The 22,969-nt window shown below is 37.0% G+C and overlaps 2 protein-coding genes across 32 annotated transcripts in view; one reads left to right on the top strand and one right to left on the bottom strand.

The window, feature by feature from the left end:
* Positions 1-22,969, bottom strand: part of tln1 (talin 1) — a 1,269,505-nt gene that overhangs the window by 27,556 nt on the left and 1,218,980 nt on the right. The gene's annotated exons all lie outside the window — the stretch shown is intronic.
* Positions 1-22,969, top strand: part of nrg1 (neuregulin 1) — a 190,284-nt gene that overhangs the window by 150,416 nt on the left and 16,899 nt on the right. For 9 of the 31 annotated variants that reach the window (XM_087269846.1, XM_087269842.1, XM_087269838.1 and 6 more), the window contains 3 exons: positions 10,462-10,600; positions 19,683-19,750; positions 20,037-20,095. In XM_087269846.1, the coding sequence (XP_087125972.1) occupies positions 20,080-20,095 (16 nt within the window). In that variant the 5' untranslated portion in view covers positions 10,462-10,600; positions 19,683-19,750; positions 20,037-20,079. 31 annotated transcript variants of the gene reach the window in all.

Raw genomic sequence — 22,969 nt, 5'->3', positions numbered from 1 at the left:
CATTGTGTGTACCCTGATAGAAACCTATGTTCAGAATTGTAAAATGCATGGCGCAACGCTGTGAGTTGCTGAGCGGCGCTTCTGATGTGCGACCTGCAGGCAAGTTATTTGAGGGACACCCACGTGAGGCAACTCGCTCGCACGTTCCAGCTGCACCTAGTTAAGATCACAGGGAGCTTCTGTGACCGTGAGAAATGCAAACGGCTGAAGTTTAAGGTAGACGCAATGAAAAGTACACGTTTGCAAACTTACATACAAACAAACTGAGTTACAAATAATAATTCCGATTAGAGCGATCATGTGATGAATGCTGATCTTGTGTTGAGCCCAATGAGCGTTGCATCTAAAAATAGAGCAAGGGTGTTCCTTTAGTGACATCGCTTTGACTCACACGCTGAAAATGGCAGACGTGAAACAACAAACATATGATGACGCGTACCTGTCATTTAATATTGGTGGGCGGGGGCACCACACTTCTTCTCAATTTGTGGAGAACCGCTCCAACTGGTCCATTATTTTTATTTTGTTAAATTGAAAAAAAAGACTGGGTTTTATATCACCCAATATGACGGTCTATACCAGGGATGGGCAAACTTGATCCTCAAGGGCCGGTGTCCCTGCAGAGTTTTGTTCCAACACTAGTCAAACACACCTGAACATGCTAATCAGTGTCTTTAAGATCACAAGAAATCTATTAGCAGGTGTGTTTGATTAGGGTTGGAGCTAAACTGTGCAGGACACCGGCCCTCCAGGACCGAGTTTAACCACCCCTGGTCTTTACACTATACTTACACACATGTCTGTCCAAACAGCTTGAAAAGTAGATTTTTCACCATAGGTGCCCTTTAAGAAAAGGGTTTCGTGAAGAGTTGCTGTCTTTCTGAAAGAGTGTTAAAGAGTAAGAGAATACATTTGTTATTTCTGGCAGGTTGAGGCTTCATTGAAGTCCAACACATTCTCACTTGTTTACATTTTACACTTTAGCTTTTTTTTTACACTGGATACACCTTCAGCATCATTTTTTTTATTGTGCAGTGCTCTCAGAATTGAGTTTTTTAAAACAAATTTTTTTGACCTTAAAATATTTTTAATTAAAATTCAAAACTGCTTTTATTCTAGCCAAAATAAAACAAGCAAGACTTTCTCCAGAAGAAAAAGTATTATCAGACATTTTGTGAATATTTCCTTCATCTGTTAAACATTATTTGGTAAATATAAAAAAATAAATAAAATAAATAAAAGGGTGCTAATAATTCTGACTCTATGTATTCATAATGTCTTTACATGCTTTTGAAAGTTAATGCTTCAAAAGTGTTCAGCCTCCATGTAATAAAAGCAATAATGATCAATAATTTTTTAATATATATGCAACTCAAATCCTAATCTTTTTCAGCATAGAATTGATGCCCTTTATGCTATGAGGATGTGTCACAAGGGCATTTTTGAAAGATGTCAGAAAATTGCAGTGTTTTGAACACAGAGCACTCACTGAGTCTCTAATGAAGCTGCAGTATGATTCAGCAGTCCTCGCTTGTCAGAACATCGGGAACACTGTGTTTTTACACCTGAGATTAAAAGCCCTTCCAAAGGAACAAGGTATACTTCGGTGTACTTTAATGTAGCATCTCAGCTGGATTTTTTTGAGCAGTGGGCTTCACTGCATTGCTGCCGGACCACCCTCATATGCACCACAGGAAACTGCTGCTCCAGCAGATGCATTAGAGGAGGTGGCAGGTTTGCATTGCAGCATAATGCAGTGTCTCCGCAGAGCCGGCGTCTTCAGTTTCTTCCCACCAGCAAAAAATGAAATGGAATCAAATCGATTCAGCGGTGCCCCTCAAAGCGCTCACACAGAGAAACACTGCTGCATTGCAGTGATGCATCTGCAGTGGCTCCATGCACAGGGTTATTTTTAGGGTGTGTATATTTTAAGACCCATTGCGTGAGGTATTCTCACAGACACAGAATTTCAGTTACTCCACATCACGAGACTAAGCCTGCAGACTTTAATGTATTATTGTAAAATAGTCATTCAACTTACACTTGAAAGTGTTTTTTTATTAATACAGTCAATTTTAAACAACAGTTTTCTTTAACACTGACTTAACTCAATGTGGACAGCATAAATCGAGAAATACATAAAATAGAAGATAACACAGCTCATATACATACATACTATATGCACAATATCAAAGACATATAAATTGTGCCTAATAAAATAAATGTAAAAAAAGAAAAATATTCTGTAGTTACCTACTCTCACCGGCCACTTTATTAGGTACACCTTACTAGTACCAAGTTGGGCCCACTTTTGCCTTTAGAACTGCCTTAATTCTTCATTACAAAGATTCAACAATTCAATCCAATTTTGGTGAGCCTGTACGATTTGTAGCTGGAGTTTCCTGTTCTTAGATAACAGGAGTGACAGCCAGTGTGTTCTTCTGCTGCTGTAGACCATCCGCCTCAAGGTTGGGTGTGTTGTGCGTTCAGAGATGCGTTATGCACACCCTGGTTGTATATATCAGCTCCAACCAGTCTGGCAATTCTACTCTGACCTCTAGCTTCAACAAGGCATTTACACCCACAGAACTGCCACTGACTGGATATTTTCTCTTTTTCAGACCATTCTCTGTAAACCTTAGAGGTGGTTGTGCATGAAAATCCCAGCAGATGAGCAGTTTCTAAAAATACTCAGACCACCCCGTCTGGCACCAACAGCCATGCCACATTCAAAGTCCCTTAAATCCCCTTTCTTCCCCATTCTGATGCTCAAATTGAACTTCAGCAGATCTTCTTAACCATGTCTACACGCCTATATGCATTGAGTTGCTGCCTTGTGATTGGCTGATCAGAAATTTGACGAGCAGTTGGAGAGGTGTACCCAATAAAGTGACCAGAGAGTGTATTTCTTACATGGCATCGTAATACTTTCTCCAACACCATAGTATTCAATCACTTAAGTTTTAATTATGGAGATCAAACTATGTATTCTGTTCAAGTGAAGAATGGTTGAAATCTTTGCTCTCTTTATTAAGCACGTGGATTTATTCCAATCAAACATTCATTTGTTCATTTTCTTTTCAGAAAATCTTTTTAGTCCCTTTAATCTGGGGTCGCCACTGTGGAAAGTACTACATGATATGATGATTGTGTTCTTTGCAGCTGTTAATCTTGAGAAAAAAGGTTAGTCTTTGATTTAAAATTGGTCAGGATAACTGAAGATTTGTAATTCGGTACAAAAAGACAAGGTCCAGGACCAGTAGAATGTGAATTACTGTTGAAACGTCTAGTTGTGTGATGATTTTAAAAGCTGGCAAACTACAAACTCCTTCTTTGTGAAGTTTATTTGTAAACTAATTACAAGAGGATCACGTGCTTATGATTGCTTGCAGCCGATTGCGCATTATTCAATTTATGATTCCCCAATCAGACGATTCTTAAGCCACTATAAATACCCTAAGTTCCATATAACAGCCATCTTCGTTTTGAAGAATCCTCCCTTCCACCCCTATTCATCCTCCTTTTCCAGATGGGTGGCATGGTGACCCAGTGGTTAGCAACAGCAAGAACGTCACTGGTTCTAGTCTTTACCAAGCCAGCCGACATTTCCGTGCGGAGTTTACACGTTCTCCCCGATCTCATGTGGGTTTCCTCTAGGATCCCCAGTTTCCTCCCACTGTCCAAAAACATGCAACTTAAGTTAATTGACTAATCCAGATCGGCACCATAGACTTGCTCTTAGTAGGTATTTATCTCTTAAGAGCAATCACTATCTGTTAATTAGCTACTACAGCAGGGCAGTTCTCGAGATCCACCTAAGCTCAAACTCCCCTCTCACCTTGCAAATGGGAGGAAGCCCCAGGCTTGAGGAGCTCAGGGCTCTCTCCCGGGACAGCGTGCCAAACAAGCTTTATAATCAATCATCAGCTAAGTGTGAACTCTTGAATTTTTTATATTTATATTAGTTTAGCTTAAATGTTATATTGAAAACTGAAAGTTACCGTTATGTATCTCAACTCAGTGGGGGTTGGGATAGTTTACCTAAAAATGAAAATTGTGTCATCGTTAACTCATCCTTATTCAAACCTTTTTGAGTTTCTGTCTTCTGTTGGACACAGTCGATATTTTGAAAAATGCTGATAGCTGACACCCATTTACTTTCATAGTAATTTGTTTCCTACAATTGAAGTCGATGGGTACCAGCATTTTTCATAATATCTTCTTTTAAGTTGAGCAGAAACACTTTAAAGCTACATGAGGGAGTGCAGGTTTTAATTTTTAGACCAGGTCACTGTTCATTAACATATAAAAAGACTCAAGGCAATCTAATTTTCCTCATCACTCATATATATTTGTGGTGTCTTCGTTGTTTGCTGCCAGACTTTGACCGCACTGAGATGTGCTGCTATACGTGAGATGAATGAATCAGCTCCTGTCTCTCACCTTGAAAAGACTCAAACGTCCTCCTGCTGTTTTGCTGACAATTCCACTTCACCAAAGTGCCCGTCAATGCGAGCGAATGATGCCAAAACGCCAACATTACATGAATGGCGTCTATTTAAAATCTTGTCTTTCTACTTACAGTCTTTTCATGAGGCGTTTTCTTTCAGGCGCTGACGGTCAGTCGTATGCAAATGCGCGTCGCTTTCCATTCCCCTTTGAAAACATTGAGCACTGTTGCGATGTGAAATGAGCTTGATCACTAATGCTGCAGGTTTAATGGGAGTGAAAAACGGCAATTAGATTAACGGGACAAAAGCAATCTGTTACGCTGTCAATTATTCATGCAGCGCTGGTTGTCTCAAACATCAGCAGTTCGGATGGTAAAGATTGAATTACATTGAGCTCAAAGGCAGAACGTCTCCTGCTTCAGTGGTCACCTGATGGGGTCCGTGACCTATGAAATCAGAACGAAACTAACTCGATTATCTGTCAGGATTGAAGCTTGAGTCTTATTCTAATCTGCTCATCTTCATACCAGCAGCCTCCAAACATCCCCAACGTTCAGCGCCTCATGTTCTGTATTGACGGTAGTGCAGAGGGGAAGTCAGGGCGGCCGGATGTGGTCACGTATTCCGGCCCATAAATGAGAGTAACTTGATGTCAGAGGTGGTTAGAGATGGCTATCAATATTTCCTGGTGGAATTGGTTTGCTTCTAAAAGCAGAAAATTGAGCCATTAGTATGTGGAGTCATGAAGGAACTTTGGGAGGTTTTCGCTGGAATTCACGCTTGGTTTGTCAGTCTCTTCTTATCAATGGTGAAAGATCAAGTTGGATTGTGGATGTGTGTGTGTGTGTGTGCTTTAGGTATGCAGACAAGGATAGTACTACTTTTTTTATTTTAATGGAATATGTTTGTCTCCATGAGGAAGGAAGCTTAAATGGGCTAAATGCACAACTAGTGTTTTTCAGCCAATGATGAACTTCCGGTCAAAGGTTTATGTGACTATTTTCTATTCATAAGGTTTCTTTTACAGCATCGATGTTGCAATGCAATTCTAATATAATCAGTCAAACACACTGAAGCATCCGTTTAGTTGTTCAAGCAAAAAAAAGAGATGAAAGACCATTTAAAAAGCAGGCCCTATAATTAGCAACAGGCTAGCACAGAAACTCCATTGAAAATACTGAGGTAAAATTAGTTTCCATATTTTAGAGACATGGTGTGGAAAAATAGAATTGAATGCAGTGCTTCTTGCTTGGTCTGATACCCACTTTATATTGTATTTCAGCCAGGCAGTGAGTATCGCTGTTTTTTAAAGAAATCAGATCTTAAACTTGGTGATTTTGTGAGGGATGACAATTGACAGGAAGCCTTGAGGCTGGCTGACTGAAATTAAAAGTCTGTGTGCATACTGTACACCCCATTTTGTTGTACAGTATGTTTTACTTTCAGTTGGTACCAAATATTTTGGAAATGAGTAGCCATTGGCATTCAAAAATAGTATGGGATTTAATAGCTACTGGTTTCAAACGATCCTCAAAATATCTTCTTTTCAGTTCAAATAATAGTTTTCGTTTTTGTTTAAACTTTCCCCTTAAATTTGTGACCCTGGAGCACAAAAGCAAGTCTTAGGTTGCATAGGTTTATATTTGAAATAACCACAAAGGCATTGTTTAAATTAAAATAATGTAGATTTTTATTTTGTGCCAAAAACCATTACACTTTCAGAAATAAAGGTTCAAATTATGTCACTGTGGTGGCACCTTTTCAAAAGGTAAACTTTTGTATGATACATGTGGACATTAGTATCTTCAGGGTACACTTTTGTACCTTTAAGTTACTGTGAGATACACATTTGGGTCACACTTTACTTTGTAGGTCCATTTGTTGAACTTAAATTACATTGCATTTACATACCAACTAATTCTCATTAGATTGTTATGTTGGGGTTAGTGTAAGTTGACATGTACTTGTAGTCTACAACTTGTAGTCTGACTATAAGTTTCTTATAGTCAGTTAAATGCCTGTTGAAGGAGCAGTATCAACAGATATTAAGCAGACAGTCTACTAATACTCAAATGGACCATCAAAATAAAGTGTTTCCCACATTTGTACTTTTCAGGTATTAATATGTAATTTTGAGGACCTGTTAGGAACAAAAATGTGCCTTTTGAAAAGATACTGCCCCAGTGACAGATTTTGTACCTTTATTTCTGAGAATGTAGAACAGGGATCGCCAATCTCGGTCCTGGAGGGTCCGTGTCCCTGCAGGGTTTAGCTCCAACTTGCCTCAACACACCTACCTGGGTGTTTTAAGTATTCCTACCAAGTGTGCCGCAAGCCTACGTTTGAGTGAAGGTTTCGGTCGTTAGATCGCCCCCTGGGGGCTGGCTGCAGTACAAGTCATAAAGCCCGCCTCCTCCGTGTTAATGAAGGAGACTTGAGCCCAAATAAAAAAAAATATTACACTTACAATAAAATGTCCCGAAAGATAGTTCTGGTCGATTAAGGCACTGGTTATTGTGCTGAAATAGGTGCAGATCTTCATTTTTGTAAACAGTTTGTTTTTAGCAGTAATTTAATGCTGGGCGTGTCATCGTGATTGACAGCTGTGATTGACAGTTCCTCAAAGCGCGGCGTCTGAGCTTCGGCAGGAGACTGAAGTAGACTGAAATGTTATTATTCGATTTCTGTGTTATTTTACCATGACAAAATGAGTTCAGCAGTAAACTATAGTTTCTGACATACATGATCCTGGTGGAACACTGTTTATTCGCTAAGTTCAGGGCTTTTTTCGGGCTTTATTAGTTTGCTGATACACGCCTAGCCACCCAGATAGCAAAACACAGTTCCGGCTAGATTCTCGCCTGCCGGAGACTTATCTCTTAGAGCTCAGACTGACTAATGTTACCTCTGCTGGACCTACTCCGGATGCCTGGACTCACTACCCAATTCCAGCGCGAGTCAATTGAGCCAGATGCGGCGGCCGAGCGAGCAGGCGCTGCCGCATGCGAGCCGGAATCAGCCCGCGACGCCGCGAGTAAGTTATGCGCTGCGGCCCGGAGCTGGCGCGATTAAATATATAAAACCCTCATATTTGTTAACGTTATTACATCCATTTGTGTTGATATGACAGCAAACGCATGCTGAGAAGTTCGGGGGGCGTAGTTGATTTTACATAAAGCGTTTGGTTGGAAGCTCGACTCCGCTCATTTTCGCGGCTCCTCCTCTGGCTCCATCAGACAATCCTTCTGCGCATGTCTGGCTCCAATTTCAGCAGTCTTTTGCGACAGTTTGTGCCCGTCAAGCAGGCGTTTTGCCCTCAAGGCGTTCAATGGGAAAAAGGGCTGTCGCGTCGTCCATATTTTTTACAGTCATTGATTCCTACCTTGATTAGCTTGTTCAGGTGTGTTTAATTAGGGTTGGAGCCGAAATCTGCAGGACACCGGCCCTCCAGGAACAAGTTTGGTGACCACTGGTGTAGAATATGGAGTAAAGATCATGTTCCATGAAGACATTTTGTAAATTTCTTTCCATAAATCTATCAAAACCTAATTATTGAAGAGTAATATGCATTGCTAAGAATGTAATTTAGACAACTTTATAGGTGAAATAAATAACTAAATTAATAAATAAATAAAAATAACCCTGATTTTCAACGCAGCAAATAAAAACACTTATTATTTCTGACCAATCGTCATTTTTTGACCCAAAAAATGGCACAAAACGGCAATAGATTTACATGAAATTTGTAATAAAAATGCATCAGGCTCTTTTATAATAAACTATGAAGGCAAAACTGTACAAATTGCTACTTTTGGAACAATCCAATAGATCTATTCACAGAGCTCAATTGAACAATGCCAGGGTCAGTTGCTGAACTACAAAGTGAGGGATCATATCAAGATGACGTTTAATGTTGTCCTTGTTTTTAATGTTTTTTGAGTATTAGTGTTATGCTTTAGAGACGTTTTTATGAACTTATCTATGGTTTATACTATTTTTGTGTATGTCTATATGTTGTGACATGTATTTATTTATTTATTTATTTATTTATTTTTTGTAACTTTACTCTATGCTGCCTGTCTTGACCAGGACTCCCTGACAGTAGAGAAATTAGTATCTCAATGGGACATTCCTGGTTAAATAATTAAATTAATGAATAAGTCAATAAATTAGTAAATAAATGAATGAACAAATAAATAAATAAATAAATCTCAATTTTCAAAAATGTATACGTATGACTGGTTTTGTGGTCCAGGGTCACATTAGCTGAACTTTATAGTATCTTACTTATGTAGCTGGCTGTCAAATGTGTACTTTCAAAATGAATATTAATTTCTTTGACATGTCTTTGTGTCAGGTATCAGTGATTTTGTAATTACATACTTGTAATGAAGCAATTTTAAGAGTTCACACTTAGATATTGCTTGACGCTATAAGCAGGTTTGGCATGCTGTCCCGGAAGAGAACCCGGAGCTCGGAGATAATTGAGCCCAGGGCTCTCGCCTAGTCAATTAGCATGTAAGGGGGTCAGAGATCAGATAGGTCTCGAGATCTCCCCCTGTAAAGGAGGAAAAGCAGGAGAAGGGTGTGGAAGAAGGTGTTCTTCCAAAATGAAGAATAGTTGTTGGGTGAATTCACTATTTATTGTAGGCTTGGTTCAATCTGATTGGATTATTACTGATTACGGATGAGAAACCAGCTGCGATTAATCATATCACGTGCTCCGCTTGAAATAAAGCTGCAGTCACACTAGAGTGTGAGCATGAAAAAATGACCGGGAATAAACAAGATGATTAGACATTTAAAAAAGCAAGAGACTCGTCCATGTTTTGAATTTCTGTCCAGAGAGGTCATGTTTGGATCCTCAATTGGTCTCACACAGTCAAATGATGCGATTTCGCAGGTCAGAGTTCACCAAGCTTGAACTTTGCACCGCAGCTACCTGTAAAACTTGACGCATGACCTTGTGTTTCCGGTCTGACACATTCGCGTGCATATGAATGGAAGTCAATGGGGAGAAAAGTTTAGTGTGACCGTAGCTTTAGTTTGTAAAACTTCACTTAGTATGGCATCTATCAAATTATAAAGATTCACGAACTTAAAATGTAACAGCAAATAATACAGCAGTTAAAATTAGAATCAAGCATATTAGTTTGTGATATTAGCTTGTCAACATCAAACTAGGTTCATTTGAAAGTGTGACAATTATTACAGCATAATGATTTTAACTGCACTTTTGATGTAAGTGTATTGTATAAAAGTGTTGATAAATTTAACATCTGAAGCTACAGTTTTTATATATCATTGAAAACAGTTAAGCGCACACTTTTCCTTAGGGTTGGCCAGCTTGTGACGACTTTGATTGCTCAAAAGCTGCATTGATGGTGTGTCCGAAACACAATGCCAAACATGACGTGCGCAGTGAGGTCGTGAGCTGCCGTAGAGGTGCTCATTTAAAAATGTTGATGAGCAGGGACTTTGCAGACCGGTGTGGATAGAGGAAGTGCAGAGGAAGGCAATAGATCCAGAGTGCTTGGGCTAACAGTTTGTCATCGCAGTGGTTGTCGACACACAGGAGTGATGCGCTTTCATATATCGAGAAATTATCAAAATGCTACAGGTACGGCGTAATATTATTGCTTTTACAATGTACAAATTTACAAGGTTGCTTAAGGTGTTTTAATTTTGATAATGTTACTTGCTTAAAACTAAATCTTGACATTGTTCACTGCTGCTTTGTTGGACGTATCTGAATAGAAACATGTTTGTTTAAATTTTAGTGAAAAATATTGAGCATGCTGTAACTTGTGTAGCTTAAAAGAGTCAGCTTTTCTAATACTCTGCATTTATTTTGTGAAGGTCATTTGGATCAGATGCGCATATTTTGCATGTCATAAACGGCAATTCAGACATTTCACTTCTCCATCTCAGATTAGTGTTCCTTAATCAGATGCTCTGCAGTAAAACCTCTCCTCCTCATTGCACTTGTGTGTTGTGTTCCTCTGTGCAGCAGCCACCAGCACCACTCCCTCGGCCAAGACATCCAGTCACGTGACGCCCTGCAACGAGAGCGAGAAGGAATACTGTGTAAACCATGGCAAGTGCTTCACGCTGGAGGTCACACCAGGCAACATCAGGCGCCTCTGCAGGTATTGCCGCAAATCCGCATCTATATTTCATGTTGAACACACAGTAATGTAGCCTGCCGTCACACTGTCGTTCTACATGTTGATGTTTAAAGGAGCTATTTTCATTTATTCACTGTTTTATTTAATTGCCACTGAGTGAACAGCATTTCATCTACCTTAAGGGAGCATGCTATTTTCCCGAGTTCCTACATACAGACTTATTTTATATGAAGAACTTAGGACGTATTTGCCAGGAAAATTAAAGGTTTTACAGAGGCTCCCGAGAGCATCTTTTCCATGCTTTGACACAAGAAATGAGCGCTTCTAAATAAAGCTGAAAGACCTATTCTGTACTGCAGTGAATTGCAGACCTACAGTTGAAGTCAGAATTATTAGCTCCCCTGAATTATTCAAATAAATTATTATTTTTTTCCAATATCTGTTGAATGGAGAAATTTTTTCAACACATTTCTAAAGATAAAAGTTTTAATAACTAATTTCTAATAACTGATTTATTTTATCTTTGCCATGATGACAGTAAATAATTTTTTACTAAATATTTTTAGGACACTTCTATACAGCTTAAAGTGACATTTAAAGGCTTATCTATGTTAATTAGGTTAATTAGGCAGGTCAGGGGTATTAGGCAAGTCATTGTATAACCATGGTTTGTTCTGTAGACTATCGAAACAAATATAAAGGGGTTAATAATTTTGACCTTAAAATGCTTTTTTTAAATTTAAAAACTGCTTTTATTCTAGCAGAAATAAAACAAATAAGACTTTTTCCAGAAGAAAAAATATTATCAGACATACTGTGAACATTTCCTTGCTCTGTTAAACATCATTTGGGAAATATTTTAAAAAGAAAAAAAATTCAAAGTGCGGCTAATAATTCTGACTTCTACTGTATATATGAATACTACAAAAGTAGTTTATAGTCTCAAACATACTTCAAAATCACAGAATTGCTGCATCCTAATCTTAAAATGATGTATTCTTTTTGTTAAGAAAAAGTACATACCTATGAGTGTGTAATAGAAGAGTATGCATGGCCATTATGTTGATTAGTTACATGCCCTGCTACAATCATGGCTCTTTCATGCAGAGGAATCTCCTCTGTTGTTTGTATACAGTAATTATACTCGAAGGCTAATAATTAATTGTGTCTTCACACTCAAAATTAGGGGTTGTTTTAATCCAACATTGGTTTCACTATGGACAAATCTAACTGTTGGGTTAATAGTGTCATCTAAATTTGATTGAAAAACTTAACTCAGTGTTTGTCCATATTTGTAGCAACGTTGTGTTGAAAAAAACCCTGGATTCAATTCAATTCATCTTTATTTTTTATAGGATTTTACAATGTAGATTGATACAATGTCAAAGCAGCTTAACATAGAAGTAATAGTAAATTGAAACTGTCAGTCCAGTTTTCAGAGTTGAAGTTTAGTTCATTGTGGTTTAATTTTCACTGCTGAAAGTCCAAACACTAAAGATCAAATCCATCAATACAATAGATTGTTTAAAAGTTCACATTGTTGTTGCCGATTAAATGTAATGTGGAAAACGTGAAATATGTATTTCCTGTTAAGTTAAATTAAATTTAAATGACACTTTTTTTAACCCAATGGTTAGGTTTGTCCATATTTGACCCGATGTTGGGTTAAGATAACATTGCATTTTTAGAGTGCATGTTTGTCATTTGTTAACACTTCATACCAATTCTTTGTAATTCGAATCGAATCAACGTCTAATGGAAAATTTTATATTTAAATGATAATAGCATTTAGATTAAGTTTGGGTTGGGTAAATAGGGTAAAACTAGTGTAACACTAACATCCAGGTAACATTTGAACACTATAATAACATACTATCCAAATTAGGATGCAGCATTTTTTTAATTACTTTTATGGTGATTGGTGATTTACAGAACTTGTTCAAACATATCCACATTGATTCGATCAGATGCTTTTCTAACTGCGGTGGTCTCCTCTTTAGTGATACCATAAGCTAGTACTGTAGTTCCAACTGTAAAATCAGCTTGGACCATAGTGTTAGCAGTGGTGTTATCATTAACTCAGTTCAGTGTTGATTCAAGTTCATTCATTATAATGCATAACACTTTCAAGTACAATTTAACAACTACACTCTTATCAAATCTAATATAACTTACTTACATTAAATTTAAGTGGCAGAAAACCTTATTTAAGCAAGCTAGAGAGGACACGGCAAGGATCCTGCTTGAAAATCACTTAAAGAGTATTAAAGAGCTTCTATTATGCATTAAAAAAGTAACAACAAACAGCAGAGGATCGCAAGCTCACGAACACATTTACATTTGTAAAGAAAGCAACACTTGCCACATTTTCAAAGTGGCTTTAGGCGCGATATGTGAATATAAGGAGTTAATCAGATACAGTACAAGCCGCGTGGAGCGATTACAAGTAACAAAACGCAATTAAATATATATTTTGCAAGCTAGAGAAAACAAGAAGGCAACCATTTTAATCGCACTTACACTTGTGAAATGGAGGAAGAAACTGATCCATGAAATGTGTACTGATAAAGTTCCCATACATCTTTTCTAATCCTTCCTTTAACAAATGGCAGATGAATCCCCTGTTTCTGGGTAGATTATTGCATTAATCACCAGAACGTTCACTCATTACTGTTCACTCAGCTTCAGTCATAATCAGTCCCACACACACCTGCACACTGCTAGCATCTGAAGAGAAAGGCTCGTTCACGCTCAATATGTTCTCCGGCACAAAACATATTTGGTATTTTTTTGTGTCGACTTCGATACAAACAGGCAAACGGATAAATGATGAATCATTTAAACAACTCTGAGTCAAATCTTTTATTAAAAATTTTTTTTTTTTTTTCACTATTTTTAAACAAGATGCACTTTTAGATATAAACCTCAGCTGGATTTTTCATTCACTTGGAACTGTATTGCACACTGCATGGAAGCTCATTTTCAAACACCCATAATAGGGGCTCTTTAATTCAAAGATTCTTTAAAGAAACGAGGCGTGTAATTGACTTTAAGCACAATGCACATTGTTCTTATTTAATTTGCTTCTCCATAAGATTGACCAATAAAATTTGTCCCAATGAAAATCTGTCTAGATGCTAATGCCAAGGGTTGGCATTGCATGCACTGATACAATCTTCAGATCAGAATAGAAATAACTAACTGACAAATGTAAACCCATTACGGCATATGCAGCTTTTTAAATGCAAAACAAAAAGTATAGCTTTTTTTCTGCTTACATGAGACTGACAGAACACTCTGGGGAATTTACTGACCAGTTCAGTGAATAAGCACAAACTCTAGTGCTGATGTCAGGACTCTGGTCTCATCAGTAAGTACTGCAGTCAGAAGGAGCTTCTCTTTCTCTCTCTCTCTCTCTCTCTCTCTCTTTACTGTAAATGGTGGAGTAGACAGACAGCAGTGCTCTTCTGGGACTGTAGATCTCGGAGCTTTCCATTTAAACCATCTATCAGGGCTCACGTGACCCTTAACGAACATGTGGATTTAGTGCTAAGTCAAGTATCACAAGCACTGGCGCTCATAGTAATGTGATCAGACCTCTAAAATGAAGTATCAGGGCCAGATTTACTAACAGCTTATGCCAGCAGGAAGCACTCCTTTGGCGTTAATAAACTGCTGCGGGATTTACTAAATATACTTAAAAATGTGATTAAAAGGAACGGGACAGTTATATTTATGGCTGACCTTATTGTAAATGCATTTGCAGCTTAATGTATAAAAAGTAAAATTAGAAAATAATAATATTCTTAACATTTGTTTCCAAACTGTTTCTAATTGTAATATTTCTTAAACTTTAAGCATTTGAAATGAACATTTATGATGTGACATTTGTATTCAGTGTGTATTGAATCAGTTTTAATTTAACTAGTACACCAGCATCCTAAAACTACTCTCCTGCCTGCCTGAATTGCTGAAATGAACCACAATCTGAAATATCGTTCTGACTTTTTATTCTCTTTTCTGTTAAGCTGGTTCGACACAATCTAGATTATAACAGTGCTCTAAAAATCTCATGTTTATTGTCATAGTAATATAATAGTAGTATCAATGTTCAATGTTCAAATATCTGGTTTATTTTTTTCAGCATTTTTTAAGTTCGACCTACACCATGAGCTGTATAAATAGATGGAGCTATAAATGGATTTGTGAACACACTTTGCTCTCAAAAACAAAATAAACACACAACAATATAACATGGTTGAGAAAACAGCAGTTGAACATGATTCTAACAATGTGGATGCACAAGTTCTATAATTCACACCCTGATCTTTTATTTTTTGCTATCTATACAGTAGATTAATGCAAGCAGCTTTAGTATAGTTCAGTGTTTAGTGTCACTTTCAATTAGAAATAAAAGTTCAGTTTCTACTCTATAGCAGCACTTAAATGTGTTTATGTTTTTCAATGGACTGAACAAAAGAAATCGCTCAGAGAAGATGTCCACATCAGTGAAGACACTTATATTTGCAGTGGTCATTTTGGTCAGGCAGGTTAAAGTTTCAACCTCCAAATGAACTTTTGGTTTGATTTTGTTTAAAATGGCACCTGTTTGTTATTTGATTTCCCTCTTTCCATTAAGAAAGACAGCTGCTCCAGCTGTCCTGAAGCAAAGCTGGAGCTCTCAAGCTGTCTGTGTGTGTGTGTCTGTATGTGTGTGTGTGGCAGGAGTTTTTAAGCACTAAGTGTCATCAGAGAGCAGTTGGTCAGCACAAAGATCAAGACTCAGGAAACATCAACCCTGTTTCTTGTATATATGAAGCACAGTATAAAAACACTTAAGATTTTTGAAGCGATGTGGAAAAAACACTGATCAAAAACTGAGAATATTTTCAGATTTCTCACTGCAATTGTTAATCTGGCACCAGATAATAAATTCCTGATTATTTTACATCTAACTGATCTAACTTAAGAGTTTACACAGACTTTTTCAAGATGGTGAAGCATTCTGAATGCTTTTGCACATTGGATGTAACTGTTTATCACACTTGTCATCTGCATTTTTAAGTATTCATACCTAAAGCCGCCTTTCCACTGCACACGACATTTGGACACGACTGTCGGAATACTCCCCCTTGTGGCAGTCTCACAGTATTTTCAGTGTTGTCGTGAACCATGGGAGAGAAGCTGATTCTCACAGTGTCTGAAATAAAGGAGTGCAATAGCAAGAGCCTTTATATTCTGTGCGTTTACATGGTTTAATGAATGTATGAATACTAGAAACTCATAGACCGCTAAAATATTGGAGGGAATGTGGAGACAACATTAAAAATATATATTTTTATTACTTTCTTACTTACATTTATTAACAGAAATGTTTTTTTTTTATATAGACTTTTTATAATTCAAAAAATAACCAAAAAAAACTCCTATTTCCCATCTAATGTCATTTTAGTTCAAAAACTAATCCTAATGAGTACTGTCAACTTAATCCATTTAAGTAAATGAAGCAATTTCAGCACAGTAAAACCCAATAAATGAAGAGAACTCAATACAGCTGTATACTGTAAAACCCATTAAGTTAAGGCAACTCAAACCTTTTGAGGAAACCGATTGCTACAAACCATTTGAGTTTAAAAAAAAAACTAATCTATATGAGTGCTGTGAACTTACTCCATTTAAGTTGAAGTAATGAGGTATTTAATTAACTCATTACCTACAACACTGTGTCAACTCTTTTCAAATAAGTATAATTAACTTTCAGTCAATTTTGAGTTAACTACACTCATTTCATTTGGTGAAGTTTTACAGTGTAGAAGCACTTCCTCTCTCTTTCATTTTGTCTCTCTCAAAAACTAAAAACCTCCTACTCTAGCACTAAATTGTAAGCACAAACAAGTTACTTTGACTAACTAGCACTTTTTATATGTATGGCCTGTTCTTGTTAAATCACTGAATACCTCCTCAATTGTAACTTGCTTTGGACAAAAGCGCCTGCTAAATAGCTAAACAAAAATGTAAATATTACATGTCTTTTAATGAAAAACAAAAAAACTGAGGTACACTAGGTGGTGCAGCGCAACTTACACAGAAGAAGAAGATAGACGAAACCATTCACTCTGTATTTGTTAACTGGCAAACAAAACATTGATAGTTCAAGTAGCAGCAGAAGCTCCAGCAATGTAGAAATTCTTGTTTGCTGAATGAGAAAAGACGCCAATATTGAATGCACCCCATAGTTATGACTAGAGAAGGACATTCATCATCAGGAATGTGTGCTCGCCTAGACCATTTTGTGAGCAAAAGTGTCATCTCAGTGGTTGACCAGTCTTTAATGTTGCGTGTCAAAACCAAAAACATGAGCTTAAGGTGTTTTTGTTTAAATGTGATTTTTACACCTGGAGTTTTGCACGTTGGTTTGCACATACACATTTGCGTTCTTTGTTTAGTCTCAAGGGTAGGGTTGCACAAGCTAAAATTCATGAGTTCTTTCATAAACTGGAACGTAAAGTCCTCACTAGGGGCTTAGTAACTACTAGCAAGCTTGTAACTAAATTTGTTCTTACTTCGGTTGTACCACATGTTCTTAAGGGAAACTGTAGTTAGGTCGTAAGCTCTCCATAAAGTCATGCGTAGTCTAGTTGAAGGACGTAATAGCCAATAAACAGCATTTAATTCATTAAACTGCTTTAAAACTCTGTAACTAATGCATCTATGTATAACTGTCTATGAAAATGAAATCAAACTACATTTTTATAGTACATTAAATTACAGTTAGTCACTAATAACAGACAATGCACACACCTGTATTGCGAGCTGTGAATACACAAAGTTATCAAAACATTAACTTGATTGTTTTTTTATATATATATCCTATATATGAAAGAGAAAAGAGCAGGAAGAAAAACTCAGTCATGAAGATATCTTTATCTTTATAATTTGTACAATTCCTTGATGGAAAATTAAACTCTTCTTTCACAAACCGAAAACAAAATGCAAATTTTGGGAGGAAATTAAGGCTTTTACTAGAGGAAGATCATTGTTCAATATGATTGCGAGATCCTTAGTGTAAACTAATCTCTCTGTCATCTCTGCCATCGTAAATATTTAGTCGGAACGTAACGTTAAGTTTAAATTAAGTTTGATGGTGCAAGACAAAAATATTTAGTAATGTGTATGTTGCAACTTAAGCTAAAATCATCCCTGTGTTCACCGAAAACCCACAGTTTGCCAGGGGAATGCCAAACGGACAGTTTCAGCAAAAGTGGGAATATAATGAGATGGCAGCCCAGAGTGCTGATGTAAACCTTATTGAACATCTCTGAAAGTTGGTACCGATAGTCTAGTGGGCGTCGAGTTTGAGTCCTGACTCACTGACATTTGCTGATCCTTTCATCCCCCTCTCTCTCCAACTTCGCTACTTTTCAATATACTGTCCTGTTATAATAAATGCAAAAATGCATGTAACTAAATAAATGTAACTGCTCTAACTTAATTTTTATTGTAATTTTTCCTCATGTTACAACCATCGCACTGTAAAAGAATTGCTGTAAAATTGGAAGTATTAGTTTTACAATTTTGATTGTCAGTAATACTGTAAAATTTGTAAGTGCACTGTTAAGTTTACAGCAGTTTTACAGTGTGCTTTTCTTGAATTTTGATCAGTGTGTTTTCCAAAGTGTCTTTGTTAAAGTCCCTTGGTTCATTTCTTAAACAGTTTTGCAAGCATTGTGTGTAGATACAATAAATCCTTTACATTTTAAACACTGAATTTTACACTATTTCTAGAAAATAATAAATCAAGTGTTCATAAATTAACCACAAACTTTTTTATACGCTGTAATTTTTTAAATATCTGTAATTAGCCGTTTTCCGTATTTTGTAAAAGCATTATATATTGGTGCTTTTATTTATTTATCTTATTGTGTAATTTATTTTGAATAGCATTCTGGGATTTTGATCTTCCCTCGAGGAACTTATGATGTTTGAAAAGTTTAAAAAAGTGACTTTTATTGACAATTGTATAAGTTTGAAGAGACATATTGTCTGGATTGGTGTCGTGAGTTATGGCACAAAACGTGGTAATAATCTTTTCCAACATAGGCTCATTCTGAAAAGATAGCCCTTTACATTTCTGGACATGGCAAGTTATGTAGACAGAAGTACATATGGCTGCATTTAATTAGTTTAAAAAAAACTAATGCTACAGGGCAGTATGACACCATTCCTTTTCGCACTTACCAGCTGAGCGCTTACCGCTGTGTGGACGGCTTACCAGTTTGTCCAGTGGCTTGTCGTGAACGTCAAAAGATTTGAAATGCAAAGTAGAGTGGACTGTGAAGAAAGGGTTCGAGTCTGGCGAAAAACTTAGTTTTAGAAAGCATGTAAAACAAAAACAAAAGCCAAAGAATAAAATAAAGAAGTAGTTAACAGGGTGAGAATGTGGTAAAATCTGAAAATCAGGCTGGCGCAAGGGCTTCTTTTTTTGGATTGCTTTTTAAAACACTGTTGGTTGGGTTTGGGCAGTGGAATGGGTGGGGGGGATTGGTCAGTCAGTTAGTCGACAGCAGCCTCTGGTGGATTTCCGCAAGAACAACAGACACAAATGGCACTCTGAGAGAAACTTGAGATCTGAAAAAGCATGCCCAACGGCCTCTGGCTAATTCTCAAAAACAAAAAAAACAAAAAATGTAGCTCCTGGGACGTATTTGGCGCTCTCCAGAGATGTATACAGGGGTACGTAATTAGAATGAGCCTGGGTTGATTTTTTTTCTGTTCTTTTACAGACGTAATATTATTTCTTATACAGTTTATTGTTTCCAAATCATTTAGTTAAACAGCCGAGTTGAGTTGTCAACATCAAAAGTCAACAGAGCACATCAAGGTCCCATAATGCAATTTATAACTGGGGGAATCTTATAATAATACATAACCTGTTATAACAGTGCTGCACTGCTCACCTAAATCATCAAACAGTTCATCATTCTTGAACCGATCACAGACCCATGTATGTGTGTATGTGTGTGTGTGTTTGTGTTTGTATAGTGCTGTTGTGTGATGTTGTGTTGTGATGTGTTGTGCTGTGTTCATCCTCTTTCTAACCCAGGTGCCCTCCAGGATTCACAGGGAACCGCTGTCAAAACAGAGACCCTGTGCGAGTCGTAGACCACAAACGTATGTGCAGTCAGTGAACAACCCCTTCACCCCTAAACACACACTAACGTCATCGCCGCTGTTTCTGTGCTGCCTCGCCACCTCCTCCATTTACAAAATCACACATCAATGCATCAATGTTACGAGTCCAATTTTGACTCAACTGGTAATCGGAGCGAGGTGAACATTTTTCGAGACTTTCAGCCAGCAACACCGGAGACGAAAGTGTGTGGGGGACTTTTGGGTGTCAAACTCACTTCCTGTCCTTCTCTCTTTTCTCTCTGTGACTTCTGTCTTTCCCTCTCAGGTGCCCCAATGAGTTTACTGGTGATCGCTGCCAACACTACGTAATGGCCAGCTTCTACAGTACGTCTATTTCCTTTTCCTGTCTGTGCTTGGATTGGAGCATGCTCAGTCAGCGCTGCCTCCTGTTGCTTTTGGTTTTGTGTTCTTGACGGACGAATAGTCAGATCAGAGAGCCGTTTGTTATTTTGGGATTCCGCTATGTTTTCCAATCCTTCTCTTTGCATGTTCAGCGTTTATTAATCTGGTTATGTTCTGTTGGATGCTATAGGTACATTAGCTGACAACAGTTAGACAGGGTTGACATTCATCAGTATGGACACATACATTATTAGTTGAGTTTAGGGTTTTGATCGGGTGAGATTAGAACATCAAGCTCTATCTGCAAACAAACTGCCTTACAATATGTCAAACTCATTCTCAAGAAACTGTGAAAATGTGTGCTGTAAAATTATTGCAGAACTAGTTACTGCAAGTGCACTTCAAATATGACAAATAATAGAGAAATAATAAAGATAATATAATATAAAGATAACAGGACAGAAAACTATGGTTGAAATTACTTTTTTTGAAGCTATTGAATGATAAGATTATTGATAGTTGATCAAAAAAAGATTGCGGGGTCTTAAAGTTTTAAAATGTCTTTTTAATTTTAAAAACATTTTAGGCCTTAAAAGGTCTTATATTCACTGTAATAAATATATAATAAATATACTTTTAACAATGTTATACTTGTCCATAAAAAAACGAAACATGTACAGTGCATCTGGAAAGTATTCATAGCTCTTCACTTTTTCCACACTTTTTTATGTTATAGCCTTATTACAAAATAGATTAAATTCATTGATTTATTTAAAATTCTGCACACAATACCCCATAATGACAATGTAAAAAAAGATTGTTGATTGAAATTGAGATTGAAATTGTTGCAAATTTATTAGAAATAAAAAACCTGACAAATCTTATGTACAGAAGTATATTCCCGTAAAGCTCTAAATTGAGCTCAGGTACATTCTGTCTCCACTGATCCTTCTTGAGATGTTTTGGCAGCTTCGTTGGAGTTCACCTGTGGTAAATTCAGTTGATTGGACATGATTTAAAAAGGCATACACCTGTCTGTATAAGGTCCCAGGGTTGACGGTGCATGTCAAAGCACAAACCAAGCATAAAGAAAAGCAATTGTCTGTAGACCTCTGAGACAGGATTGTCTCTAGGCACAAGGCTGGGGAAGGTTACAGAAAAAATTCTTCTGTTCTGAAAGTTCTAATGAGTACAGTGACCTCCATCATCCGTAAGTGGAAGATGTTTGGAACCACCAGGACTCTTCCTAGAGCTGGCCGGCCATCTAAGCTGAGTGATCGGGGGAGAAGGGCCTTAGTCAGGGAGGGGATTAATTATTCCATAGTCACTCTGTCTGAGCTCCAGCATTCTTCAATGGAGAGAGGAGAACCTTACAGAAGGACAACCATCTGTGCAGCAATCCACCAATCAGGCCTGTATGGTAGAGTGGCCAGACGGAAACCACTCCCTACCTGGAATTTGCCAAAAGGCATCTGAAGAAACCAAATTTTCTGGTCTGATAAGACTAAAATTGAACTCTTTGGAGTGAATGCCAGGCTTTACGTTTGGAGAAAACCAGACACTGCTCATCACCAGGGTAATGCCATCCCTGCAGGGAAGCATGGTGGTGGCAGCATCATGCTGTGGGGATGTTTTTCAGCAGAAAGAACTGGAAGACTAGTCAGGATAGAGGGAAAGATGAATGCAGCAATGTGCAGAGACATCCTGAATGAAAACCTGCTTCAGAGTGCTCTTGATCTCAGACTGGGGCGACGGTTCATCTTACAGCAGGACAATGACCCAAAGCACACCGCCAAAGTATCAATGGAGTGCCTTCACAACAATTCTGTGAATGTCCTTGAGTGGCCCAGCCAGAGCCCAGATCTAAATCCTATTTAACATCTCTGGATAGATCTGAAAATGGTTGTACACCGTCGCTTCCCATCAAACCTGATAGAGCTTGAGAGGTACTGCAAAGAGGAATGAGCAAAAATTCCCAAAGACATGTGTGCCAAGCTTTAAGGCTGTGAATACTTTTATTTTTAATAAATTTGAGGCAATTTAAAAAAAATCATTTTTCACATTGTCATTATGGGCGTTGTGTGCAGAATTTTGAGGAAATAAATTAATTTAAAAATGAAAAAGTGAAGCACTATAATTAATTTCCGGATTCACTGTATGTTGAAAAAATAGTGTATACAACTAGAGTTTTCCTGTTTTGACATATTAAAATATGTAGCTAAGAAATAACTATTTGATTTTTATGGAAAGTAAAAAAATTCCATTGGCATAACTGGTCCATTATCAAAACGCCATGTATACAGTAAGTCTTAAATTCATTCATAATGGTCTTAAAAGGGTATAAAAAGTCTTAAATTTGACTTGATGAAACCTGCAGAAACCCTGGTACAGTATAAGGGGCATATGACAAAACTGCAGAATACACTTATTGTAAACATAATATTGCACATTGTTGTGGACATTAATGTAATTAGACGTGTCGTTATATTGTTAGTTATCTTGGTAATTGTCATTATTGGTGTGAACTTGCCGCCTGTAAAAATTTTAATTTAATTTACCTAAAACTTCTTTAGACTGCAAAATTGCAAATGTTGCATATATATATATATATATATATATATATATATATATATATATATATATATATATATATATATATATATATACACATATATACACACATATATATATATATATATATATATATATATATATATATATATATATATATATATATATATATATATATATATATATATGAATACTAAGAATGACACAGCATAAAATAAACTCAAAGTTAAACTTATAAACAATATAAAAATGTAAAGTGTTTCAAAATATTGCTAAAAACAATAG

Source organism: Danio rerio, chromosome 10 (genome assembly GCF_052040795.2).
Source record: "Danio rerio strain M-AB ecotype USA chromosome 10, GRCz13ab, whole genome shotgun sequence".
In the NCBI taxonomy this organism is placed as follows: Eukaryota; Metazoa; Chordata; class Actinopteri; order Cypriniformes; family Danionidae; genus Danio; species Danio rerio.
The sequence above is the reverse complement of the archived record's forward strand: the minus strand, read 5'-3'. Positions and strand labels throughout refer to the sequence as shown.